This window comes from Nematolebias whitei, chromosome 13 (genome assembly GCF_014905685.2).
Source record: "Nematolebias whitei isolate Nwh7 chromosome 13, NemWhi1, whole genome shotgun sequence".
NCBI classification, from domain to species: domain Eukaryota; kingdom Metazoa; phylum Chordata; class Actinopteri; order Cyprinodontiformes; family Rivulidae; genus Nematolebias; species Nematolebias whitei.
This window is the reverse complement of record NC_056510.1, coordinates 7,959,861-7,972,460: the sequence shown is the minus strand read 5'-3', so window position 1 is coordinate 7,972,460 and position 12,600 is coordinate 7,959,861. Positions and strand designations below refer to the sequence as shown.

General features: G+C 43.4%; 1 protein-coding gene across 1 annotated transcript; it reads right to left on the bottom strand.

Moving 5' to 3' along the window:
- Positions 1-4,959: 4,959 nt before the first annotated feature.
- LOC119418989 (small membrane A-kinase anchor protein) lies at positions 4,960-10,241 on the bottom strand. Its single transcript, XM_037686281.1, has 2 exons — positions 9,924-10,241; positions 4,960-6,577 (listed from the first exon to the last, which is right to left on the bottom strand). Exon 2 carries the CDS (start codon positions 6,392-6,394, stop codon positions 6,131-6,133), a length of 264 nt encoding a protein of 87 aa, XP_037542209.1. The 5' UTR covers positions 6,395-6,577; positions 9,924-10,241; the 3' UTR covers positions 4,960-6,130.
- Between the last annotated feature and the right edge of the window lie 2,359 nt (positions 10,242-12,600).

Here is a 12,600-nt window from a genome sequence, read left to right as displayed (position 1 = left end):
CAAAAGTAGCTGAAAAGGCTGAAAGAAGCTTATGGGTTCAAGGTTCATTATTTGTCATACCACATGTGGTACATGTAGTAGAACGAAATTGTGTACACAAGGTCCCAGTAACATCCAATAAAAGTATAAAATGTAAAAGAAAACCAATAAGATCTAAGATGTGAACTAAGAAAAACATTAACTAAAAATACACTAAGCACTAATAGTTCAAAAACAATACGCTGAACAGCAGCAGGAACATGCGTGTGTGTGCAGATGAGTACGAATGAACACAGCAACATGAAACAGATCAGCAGAAACTACCAGAAGGAAGTGGAAAGAGCTGACGTGAGCTAAAAAACTGTGGAATTGGCTGAAAAGGCTAAAATTAGCACAAAACAGCTGAATAGTGGCTGAAATTGCAGAAGTTGAAACAAGCAGAAAAAAGCATAACAAGCTGAAGTTAATATAAAGTTGTTAATTAGGCTGAACGTTGCAGAAATTACCACGAAAACTGAATTTATCTGAAATTAGCTAAATAAAGTTAGCTGAAAGGTAGAACAAGATTAAATTAGAAGAAGAAAGCAGTTTGCCCAATTAGGCTGAAAGAAGCAGAAATTAGCACAGAAAAATGGAAATTATCTGAAAAAAGCTGAAACTAGCTACAAAAACAGCAGAAAACTAACTTTTAAAAAAGCAGAAAAAAGCTTAGATCACCAGAAGGAAATGGAGAGAGCACATTTTTGCTGAATTAGGCTGAAAAAAGTTGAAATGAGTGCAAAAAAAATGTGGAATTAGCTGAAAAAGCTAAACATTAGCCCCCCAAAAAACCTCACCCTGGCTAAATAGTAGCTGAAGTAGAAAAAGCTGATACTTGCATAATAAGCTGAAAGGAGCATAAGCTGAAATTAGAAAAAAAAAACAAATGAAGAAGCTCAAAACCGTTGAAATTAGCTGAAAGGAGCTGGAAAAAATGATCCATTTGCACAAAGAAGCTGAAGCAGAACAAAAAGTGAAAGGAGCAGAAAAAGTTGTAAATAGCTCTAAATAGTTAAAGGATGTAAAATGAGCTCAATTTATTTTCCATGAGAAAAAAAACTTGTCTGAAACGGCTAAATATTTAAAATAGCTAAAGTTACACCAATACCAAAAGTCAAAGCAGGATTGTCCTGAAGGAGCTGAACGTTTTGATTCATGATTTGTTGAAATAGCACAAGTTGTAGAAGATGCTGAAAAATGTATAAAAGAAAAGTGGATCACAATGTGAGTGCTTCAGAAACATTCACACAATAAAGGGAAAGTGCTGCACGACTAACGTCTTTGTTTTTGTAAATGCGGAAAATGAACAGCCGTTTTGTTGCAGTGCTGAACTTTGACTCTTTTGACCCGTTCTGTTGTAGATCAGCTGCTGTGTTTTGGATCATGGTCCCGTTGGACCCAGGTTGGTACATCTGACTCCAGAACCCTTTGGTCTACAGAGGAGTTCTTGGTCCGCTCAGTGACTGACAGGAGCCCCAACCATCAGCTCTCCACCACCGTGCTGACAGCTGGGAGGAGCTGCTTGCTGCAGTGCATTCTGGGTAAACACCTCCTCTTTGGTCTGGTTCTGTCCCAGATGAATTGTGGTTCCTTCCAATGAAATTTTTCCAAAAAAAAGTTGTGCTGTCTTGTTTTTAGAGGCCATGACCTTTGGCCTGTAGAGCCTTCCAGGTTGATGATGGACAGCAACGGTTGTTCTGTCCTGGTGGTTGGAGGTCGTCCCTTTAATGATCAGCCCGTTCTTCCTCTCCCAAATCGTGTCAAAGCGATAAAGACTCAGTTTCACCCACTGATTCTGCATTTTTGTTAATTCGTGGTACGGTGTAATAGTTTGACGGTCTGTTGTTTTTACTTAACACCCGTTGAACGCCAGAGTTGTTTAGTTTTTCGATCTGAAAAACCTCCCCGTTTGTTTAAGGAGGCTGCGTGTTGACGGCAGCACTTTATGAGCAGCTTTTATGGTTCTTTTAAAACGCTGATAGCATCGGAGTACTGTTGTTATCAGCATGAACGCAGCAGCTGCTCAGACATTAGTGGAGCGCACATTAGTTTTGACTTTAACTGGCGTGTTTTATGTTTTACGGCTCAACTTGCAGTGTTTGTGCAGTTTTACAGGCTCTATTTGATTTTATGTGAAGCATTAAGCAATTAAACCTGATATTTGTTTTAACCTTCATTTTCTGCACAGCCCTGTTGCAGCAGCACGTTGCGTTCAAAGACGGTAAACTTGACATATTTCGTAAATAAACTGCCAGAAACTCTGAGGAAACGTTCTCTTGGCGTCACAGATAAATCCTGACAGTTTATGACCTGGCTCTTCAAACAGACGCCGTCCAGCAGGCGTTTCTAAACCCTTCTGTTTGTCCTCGGCGGGGCTGAACTTTCGACCCGCTGGGGGATCGCTGTTTCTGTTCAACCGGCGCTTCAAAACAAACATGGCCGAGTCAGAAAATGTTGAAATTTGGTCTTGAACCTTTCAGAATATTAGAAAAAGATGAAACATTTTATTGGCTGAAGGCATATTTCTGATTTATTGGCATCAGGTTTTACACAGGATTCATGTACAGGCTGGAACTTAAAGGAACATTATGAAAAAAGTCACTCATTTTAAGTCGCCGTAGGTTAAATATTTACAGGCGGTTCTTATCAGGGCACACACCCGCCGATGAACTGAATGATACTTGTTCCTGTGAAAAGTTGGGATTTAATGAGGTTAAATCATACTTTTATGTTTCAGTTCTTTCACTCAGCAGCTGCTGCATGTTCTCTGGGTCGCTTTGATTCATGCAATGACCCAAAACGTTACAGGAACTGAAGGGTACACAAGTTGTAATGTTAGCCCCAACCCATTTAATTTGAGACAAAGTTAGCCACGGTCCATTCAAGTGATCTTTTGTTGTTTTATGGAAAATTAATCCACTAAAACTTCACGTTTTGTGAGATTATTGCAGCTTAAAATGAGCGACTTTTAAAAATTACAAACTACGTTTTCATAAAGATGTCTCAGTGAAGACTGATGTCCTCCTTATTTCTATCTGAGCATCAAAACCTGGTTTTTGTCAACGTTTCACATAACAACAACAAAAAAAAATCCTCAAGGTGTTTTTAAAACAAGGGATCCCGACGTCACGTTTGTGTGGAATCTGACTTTTTTCGCCAGTTGGGCTCAGATTTCTGTAAAATGAAAAACAGGCCAAACTCGTCCCGTCTCGTGGATTGCACTGTCATGGCTGCCTGACCTCTGACCTCTGAGAGGTTTCTGTATCCTCACAGGTCATGCGACACTCACAGAAACAACTGAACTCTGTTACTTTTCAGGATTTCGCCCCTCGAACGTAGTTCTTCTACCAACTAATCTAAAATGTGTCGAGGATGTTTCTGCCTTTAAGTCAAAGCACAAACTCCCGCAGGAGTTCTCTGAAGAAGGCAAGTGGTGACGCCACTCTGCACCGTTCGTTTATGGCTCGTCAGCGGCTGCTTTTGGTTTGTTTCACGTATTTTTATATATTTTTTACTGCGCTGACATTCCAAGTAGTTGAGTCAACTTTAAACTGTCCCCATCGAAGCTCGACTGGCAGTTTGAACTGGGTTTTCAATGAAACCTGAGTGCAGCTTGTTTTATAGCATCGTCCGGAGACCAGACCTGGACGGTGCCACGGTTGAAATAAACAGGAAAACTGAAGCTTCTTGAGCTGTAACACTTTGGCTCATCGTTAAGAACCAGAGCACGAACGGAACGAGCAGCCGCTCCTGTAATGGTTCAGCGAGGTCTGGATCGACAGATGAACACAACTGAAGGACGAGACGGGTTTCATATTTAGCCCGTCACAACTGGACTTGCAGCTGGCTCACAGTTCTTTAGCTGAAACAAACGGGAGTTTAGCTCCATCAAGGTGATTCCCAAAGTTTTTGGGGTTTTTTTGGAAGTGGTGCAGAAAATTGGTGACGAACGGAGGACGGAAGTCCGACTCCAGCAAACAAACAGAAACTGAGAGCCACGTTTTAATAGAGACGAGCTCAAACAGGACCTGAGACACGGACGCATCGTTTATTTCAGGTGTTCACAAACGTCTCGGTTTAATAAAAGTTGCAGAGACTTGTGACTCTGACTGTTGAAGTTCTTTAGTTGCTTCAGATAATCTCAAGATCCCAAATTTGGAGTTTCCAATCCCGCGGTGAATTCACAAACCCAACTGTCTGAATCAGGTTTGCAGCTGTTCAGGAGTCATCTTGTTGGAGATACCATATTTTCCGGCCTATAAGTCGCACCTTTTTGCCTAATTTGAATACCCTACAACTTATACATCGTAGCGACACATTTATGGATTTTTTCCCATATTTACAAACCAATTTTTGACTGAGATACGACGTTTTCATTCATTTTGACATGGAAAATATTGAACACTACCATTTTCAGCCGCTAGATGGCACTTGAGCAGTATGGCATGCTGTTGTGTCATATAATAGGTAAAAGTGGCTATTAATGACGCAATCGGCTTGCCACAGCCTGCCACCGTCGTCCAGCTCCGGGATCATGGCTGGAGCAACCGTCAAACCAACTTCATTTCAGCCGTGCCGCCCCCAGAGAAATGCAGCTGATTTGACCATCGAAGTGCATTTTTTAAGTAAAAGTTCAACCGAGGAACACCTTTGCTATAATTTTGAGCAAACAAATAATGGTTTTAAGTGTTAATCTTGTTAAAGTCCTCCTGTGCACGCTCCCACGGTCGCCATTTCGCAGCCAATCGATTTTTGGCACAACACCGGCCCGTGTTTCCGGGTTGACAGCGGTGACGCGTGACAAACACGACACGTCAGGGTGACACATAATAGATGCGAAGTACACGGCGACTTATTGATGTTTTTTCCCACTTTATTAGACATATTTGGACTGATGCGACTTATAGGGCGGTGCGACGTGTACGATGGAAAATACGGTAAAATCCTGTTTTCTGTCAAACTTTGTTGTTTTTGATTTATTTTTATAGACTGAACTAAATAAATGGATCAAACTGTGTCTGTGTGACAGTTTGGTCAGATTCAAGAACTGAAACTGAGGGAAGAAGCAGCTTAAGTCCAGAGAACTGTTGATCCAGACCCACTTTACAAAGTTAGAGGAAAACCTGGCTGCTTGGAAGGAAAATGGAAATAAACGAAGGCTGTAATAAAACTGTTTCTCCATCCTCTGGCCTCTGTTTGGAACATTTCTAAATTATTTAATTGTTCAGTTGATTAAACTTGTTTTTTTTTTTTTATTTCATCTGCCAGTCCAGAATCAATGACACAAAGTGGACAAAACGAAGCCTAAAAATTCTTTGACTGTTTTATGGCTGAAGTGTTAATGGTGGGTCCTAATCTGCAGCGGTCTGCGACCTTTACAACTGCACGAGGCGCCAGCTACCATCCACTGTTATGAATGCGTCTTTTTTCTACTAATGCTCAATAAATGCGCAAATCTACTTTAAGTTTGTGGGCAAACATAAATAAATGTTTTGGTTTTGAAACAGAGAGCGATCTCACCGGACAGGAAACGTGCTAACAACCTGTTAGCTTAATATTAAAACTGAAAAGCCGAGTCCTAATCCCAAATTCTGGTCCTGGAACGACGAGAAGCCGCGAGTTTTAAAATGATTTAATTTATTTTAACCCACCTAAATGACCGTGTGTCTTTCTGAAGTGAATGATTTGGTACAGAATAGTTCCTGGACTCCGTTAGATGAGAGTCCAGATAGTCCATCGTCTCTTTTCTTCATCCGAGTCCAGACGGTGCATTTCTGTCCAGGGAGGATCCTTCTCCTAAAGATGGGATCTATAAATACCCTCCCCCAGACCCCCCATGGACGCCGGCGAGTCGGGTCGTCTTTCGCACCAAATATCTGATTGGGTTTCTGAAGCGGAGCCACGAGGGAGGACGGTGCAGGACGGAGAAAGATGATCTCCAGCCGTCCAGCAGGATCGGGGCTCTGTGGTCCGTTTGGAGGAAGGTTGTAGGCTCAGTCCAGGCATGACCCAATCCTGAAGTGGGTCAGAGCCGATGAAGTCCAGACTCTGACTGACTCTTTGATTTGTCTCCAGACCTCCAGGTGTCCCCTCTGTGAAGTCTGGCCCCCCATCACGGAACGTCACATTCGATGTAGGGGATGTCGCTGTAGCGGCTGTCCACCTCCACCCACTGCTGCACGGCCCGGGCCACAATCTCCTCCGACAGCCTCTGGGCGTACTCCAGCAGAACCGGGTTGACCTGAGGGGAGCTCTCCTCCGAGTCCACCAAGTAGGCCTTCTCGCCCCTCGTCTTCCTCCTCTTCCCGTCCACCCTCTCGGTGGAGTTGGCGTGCTGGGAAGCGTCCTCGCTCCTCTTGGATTTGACACACCCCATGCTCCGGAGGGATGGCTCATTGATTCACCTGAACAATGTTCTGCCTGCTTTGGACTTCAGGGTTCCTGTCCTCTGTTTCCACCCATGCCTGAGTCCAGAGAGTGAGGCGGTCGGGGTTTTATCGCCCGAGTGTTCAGGAGGACCATCCTGCAGGAACGCTGCCCCGTCTTATCTTTTCCTTACCTGCAGAGAGAAAACAGGAAGGATTTTAGAGATTTATTTTGAAAGGACGCCTAAAAATAGAGTTTAGGGTTTAGTTACTGATGTAACTTTTTAGTCAGGGTTGTAGGTGCAGCCTTTCAGCTCCGCCCACAAATTTTCTACGCGAGAGATCGCTGAGAGACAATGTCCACTTAAAGACACACTTGTGTCCAAGCTTTAACTTCCTGCCACATGTTTTGAGCTGTTACTTCAATATTTCCACATAATGCTCTTCCCTCGTGATCTCTTGTGACACACACCAGTCCCTCCTAAAGCAAAACACCTCCACATCATGATGCTGCCACCCCCGTGCTTCACAGTTCTTTATGTGGCAGCAAAAAGTTCAAGTTTATTTTAATCAAACCGCATGACATGTGTCCTAACATTAATGTCCCTGTCCCTGTGTGCATTTACAAACTGTCTTCATGTTGCTCTGGAAGTGATGTCTTCATCCTCCCTGAGTGATGTGTTCGACATAACCGTACTTCATCTAGCTACCTAACGACTAATGTGTGCCACAAGGCTCAGTTTTAGGACCCACTCTTTTTACAATTTATATACGTAATGTAGGCCAAAACATTCCTGACGCATCTCTATGCTGACGATACAATTGTTTATTGTGCTACCCAACAGTCACTAATGGTGTACCACAAGGCTCAGTTTTAGGACCCACTCTTTTTACAATTTATATATGTAGGCCAAAACATTCTTGATGCATCAATATGCTGATGATATAATTGTTTATTGTGCTACCCAACAGTCACTAAGTGTGTGCCACAAGGCTCAGTTTTAGGGCCCACTCTTTTTACAATTTATATATGTAGGCCAAAACATTCCTGATGCGTCTCTATGCTGACGATACAATTGTTTATTGTGCTACCCAGCAGTAACTAATGGTGTGCCACAAGGCTCAGTTTTAGGGCCCACTCTTTTTACAATTTATATAAGTAATGTAGGCCAAAACATTCCTGACGCATCTCTATGCTGATGATACAATTGTTTATTGTGCTACCCAGCAGTAACTAATGGTGTGCCACAAGGCTCAGTTTTAGGACCCACTCTTTTTACAATTTATATACGTAATGTAGGCCAAAACATTCCTGACGCATCTCTATGCTGACGATACAATTGTTTATTGTGCTACCCAACAGTCACTAATGGTGTACCACAAGGCTCAGTTTTAGGACCCACTCTTTTTACAATTTATATATGTAGGCCAAAACATTCCTGATGCGTCTCTATGCTGACGATACAATTGTTTATTGTCGAGCTGACACAGTTGCCAAGGTTTTCCAGCTTCTACAGTCTGCATTTGACATCATTCAATCTGACTTATTCCATCTCAAGCTGGTGCTAAATGCTGATAAAACCAAAGGGATGTTGTTTTCAAGCAGTAAGCTGGTGCCAGCAACTCTTCCTCCTATCTCATCCATGCATGGTGTTCTTGTTGAGTTTGTGGATTCTTACAAATACTTGGGATTTTTGGTTGAGGCACATCTCTCTTTTAAACCACATATTGAAAACTTGATAAAGAAACTGAAATTAAAACTGGGTTTCTTTTTCAGAACTAGATCTTGCTTAACTCTTAATGCTCGAAAACGCCTTGTAGCTGCTACTTTCCTATACCGGCCATTGACTATGGTGACATTATTTACATGAACGCCCCTGCCAGCTCCTTGCCGCGGTTGATGCGCACATTTCACACCAAAACTAGTTCATCGCAGGAACACCCATCTCCTTCCTGAGCGATCGAACAGGACAGTCTGCGACCTATCTGAAAACCGGACCCAAGGATGAACCAGAGTTCTGGAGGTCAATGATTCTCTTCCTGACATCCTGATTTCTTTGGATTTTCCCATGATGCCACACAGAGGAGCAAAGTGTTTGATGTGCTCCTCCATTTAACTCATGTTGTCAACTAACCAATCAAAAGCTTCTAAATTCATGACATCATCAGTTGGATGTTTTATTTTGCTGCTGAACTCAAGAAGATTTTTGGTGACTCGGGCTTGAGGTCGAGGCCCAGCTTCACCTCTGTGGGGGTCATTTGAAGACTCCCGTTCCTCCCCCCACCCTGGAGTGTTTTACGACTCAGTCCCTCGCCCTGTTGTGCGCTGCGTGACACGGGGCAGTCTGCGGACCCGTGTAAGCCCTGAGTGTCCCATCTGTTCCACTAACCGGGCCTCTGCAGCTGATCCGTGGTGACGGCAGACGCTTCATTCAGAGAGCATCCTGGAGTCCTCACGACTCGCAGACGATGAATGATTTATTCTGTCTGGGAGGAAACAACTGGAGGAGGAGCAGCCCTAAAAAAGTCAGGAAGTCCAACAGCTGTCTCGGGCCTTGAATGCATCACAAACATGAGAAGGAATGCATATCGCTCGCCGCCTTTCATGTTTGAAACTACAACCGTTTTGGTAAAACCAATGCGGTCTCGTGCGATCCGTTAGACTACATGTTGGGGATGACTCTCAGCTACTACCTCAACACGTTTTACCCCCAAACCAAATTTGACTGAGTTATAGCCCTTGTTGCATTTGTTAAGGTTGATTAGCTATGGTGGTCCTCTTAAACGGTCTCGGCTCCAAAGTGAATCAGGGGTAGACCCGGTGATTTCCTTCTGAGTTTCATTGAGATCCGTCGAGCTGTTCATGGGATATTTTGCTAACAGTCCAAAAGGGTTCAGAGGTAACACTTTATGCCAAGATTTAAAATGTGTGCACTCAAACTATGCGTTGAGGACGATGCTCAGCTACTGCCACACCATACTTTAGGTCAATATTTGGAAAGTGGATCTAGTTGACCCAAAATGTTAATCAGCTGCAGATGTGAACCTAATGATTTATTTCAGAAAGTTTAATAAAAATCTGTCCTCTAGTTCATGTATTATTTTGCTAACAGCCAGACAGAGTAGGCATTAATAATTAGTGCCTAAGTTTTGAACCTAAATATCGTGCTCTCGTGTAGTGCTCTGACTATGTGTTGGGGATCAGTACCAGCTACTACCACACCAAATTTTAGCTGAACATCTTTAAAATTGACCGAGTTATTGTTATTTTTGTGTTGGCTAAGACTGCTTTGCTCTGGTGGCCATTTTGAATTGGACTGATTCCAAAAGTTAATGAGCTGTAGATCCATGTCCAATTAATAATTCCTGAAAGTTTAATTTAAATCCGTTGAGTGGTTCGGGAGATATTTTGCTAACAGACAGAAACGAGACAAAACATGATCGCCCTTTGGTCGCCGGCGGGTGATAATGAACTCTTTCTGTGCAAACGTGAAACGGAAACATTCAGATTAAAATATGATCCATGAGATCTGCACGTACTTTTAATGAGCTGAAGCAGGAAGGTCTCATTCTGCTCCAGGAGAACCCCAAGGTCGTTCAGGTGGACGATCATCTGGACCGGTTCGGCTCTTCTGACCCGTCCTCTTCACACAAACAGAACCCAGATTACCTTAAAGTTCCGCCGCTTTTATTCCAGATGAAGCGCCTCGTGCCAGATGTCTCATAATCTCCGATAAATGAATTAAAAATAAAATAAATAAAACAGCCAGCTGCTGCAGACGGTCCTGCAGGCCCCGAGGAGCTGAGTCCCGCTGCAGGGACGGGAAACGGGTCTGGACCGAACTCTCCACGCAGATGGTCAGCACGGAGGCGCAGCGGTTGAAGGAGTCCGAGCGCCGCGCGCGGAGACGCGGCTGCGGGCGCGGCGGAGCACCGCCCCCTGCCGGCCGGACCTTAAAGGTGCTCACTGAAAACTACAAAACCCAAACCAAAAAAATCCATGCTCAGTAATCCAGGTATACAATCCAACAATTTTCATTCAGGTCAAAACCCAACGTTAAAAAAAGGTTCTGACCCAAAACACCTGGTTCCGTTTGAAACTTTGCTCTGGTAGTTTAAGATGCATGGACTTTAAACACTGAAATGCAGGTACGCACTCAACGTAAACAAAGCGGGCTTCTTTCCAAATGGCTCCTTCGTGGACGTCACCTGTTTTCAGGTTATTATGGTCTGAATGTGTTACAGTAGTCCCTCGCTACTTCGCAGTTCGACTTTCGCGGTTTTTCATCGATTGTCAACGTTAATATTAGTTACGTGACTGGGACGGTATGAGAGAAAAAGTTAACGAAAGAAAATACTTAACACAGGCGCTGCCATTTTGTAGTTTTCTTTCAACAAGCCTACACTGTAAGGCCAGTCAAAGAACTACATTACCCAGAAGCCAACAGTGCTTACGGCCGCTGCTTTCTAACGAAATGAAGGAAAAGTTTTGATCCGATCCAAACCTGACTAAAAGTTTCGTCTTTATTCATAGTGACCTCGGCGCTCAGTGGAGAGCCCATCAGAACCGGACCAGAACTACTTCCAGCCTCATCGGTCAATCTGAGTGCTGCTTGCCGGCCCACGAAGCCTCTCGAGCGCGGAGGCGTTGCTCAGAGGTCCGGTGTCTTTTCCGAAGCTCACACGGACTTTTTCACCTGAAGTCCTCTGGATCATTTGGACTCGATCGGGACCATTGTGTGTTTTTGTGCTGGCTCTCCGAAGGTCCGGCTCTCCAAATGCGTCTGGTGCTCAACGGCTGCAGAGCCAGTCAGAACCGGACCAGGGCTTGTGAGCACCCATATAAAATTATGCAGTACTGTACAGTAAATATACTTATGTTGTTAAAATGACGTAGGTTTAAGAGTTTAGAACATTGCAAGTGTGGGAAGAGCTTCTAAATCCTTAAAATATATATAAATATTAAAATAAATCGGAATATCATTCCTACTTCGTGGTTTTTCACCTATCGTGCGGAACGTAACCCCCGCGATAATCGAGGGATTACTGTATTTATTATCGCCCGCCACAGAAGGCAGGACAATAATGTTTTTGCCGTGTCCCAACAACTAAAATGGCAAATAATCTACTGTTATATCAAAGTTTTCTAACAGGTATGTCTTTAGAAACAATCTTCTTACTTTCCTTTTGAAGTTAAGTATTTTCTGCCCACTTAGAGCAACCAGGAAATCCCGTCATATATCGCTTCAGCTTGGGGATTTCCTATTATTAAAAAAAAAAGTTAGAATTCCCAGTAGAGTCAATTCAGACAAAAAAAAATTGGCGTTACTGACGTCGCTGTGACTCGTTACTGCAGCACGGGTCGTAAACGTTTCACGAGACACTTGACGGTTCATTAAATGTTGAGAAAGTGATCAGTTCAAAATGGCCGCTGCAGCTGTTCAGGCTTAGCCTGCACAAAAACGGATGAACCCACGAGAATTTTACAGCTACTCAGCTAGAATTTAGCACGGTGGTAGCTGAGGGTCATCAAATTTCACCAACTCTGGACGGCATTAATCTGTCCTCCAGCTCTAATGTTAAAAACGTTGGAGTTATTTCTGATCAGGACACGTCTTTTATCCTCCACATTAAAAACGTTACTAGAACCTCCTTCTTCCACCTGCGTAATATCACTAAAATTAAAAACATCTAAAAATGATGCAGAAAAACTGGTCCATGCATTTGTCACAGCTAGACTGGACTATTGCAATGGTTTGTTATCAGGTGTCCAAATACGTCTTTAAAACGTCTCCAGTTGATCCAAAATGCTGCTGCCAGAGTCTTAACTGGAGTTACTGGGAGAGATCATATCTCTCCAGTTTTAGTTTCTCTCCACTGGCTCCCTGTCAAATCCAGAATTGAATTCAAAATCTTACTTCTAACCTACAAAGCCCTCAACAACCTAGCTCCATCTTATATTCGAGATCTTATTGTTCCATATTTTCCTAACAGAGCACAGCAGAAAGTGTTAAAGAAACTTTATTGGGTCTTGACAAGAAGACGGAAACATCTGCAGGAGCTGCTCACTGTGACGGGAGCAGAACCTCACGCCTCGGTTACATAATCAGCTCACATAACAAGAGCCTCCTTCTTAAAGCGAAAACATGGGAGGTTCTGCTGGTTACAGGAGGTTCTGCTGGTTACAGAAGGTTCTGTTGGTTACAGAAGGTTCTGC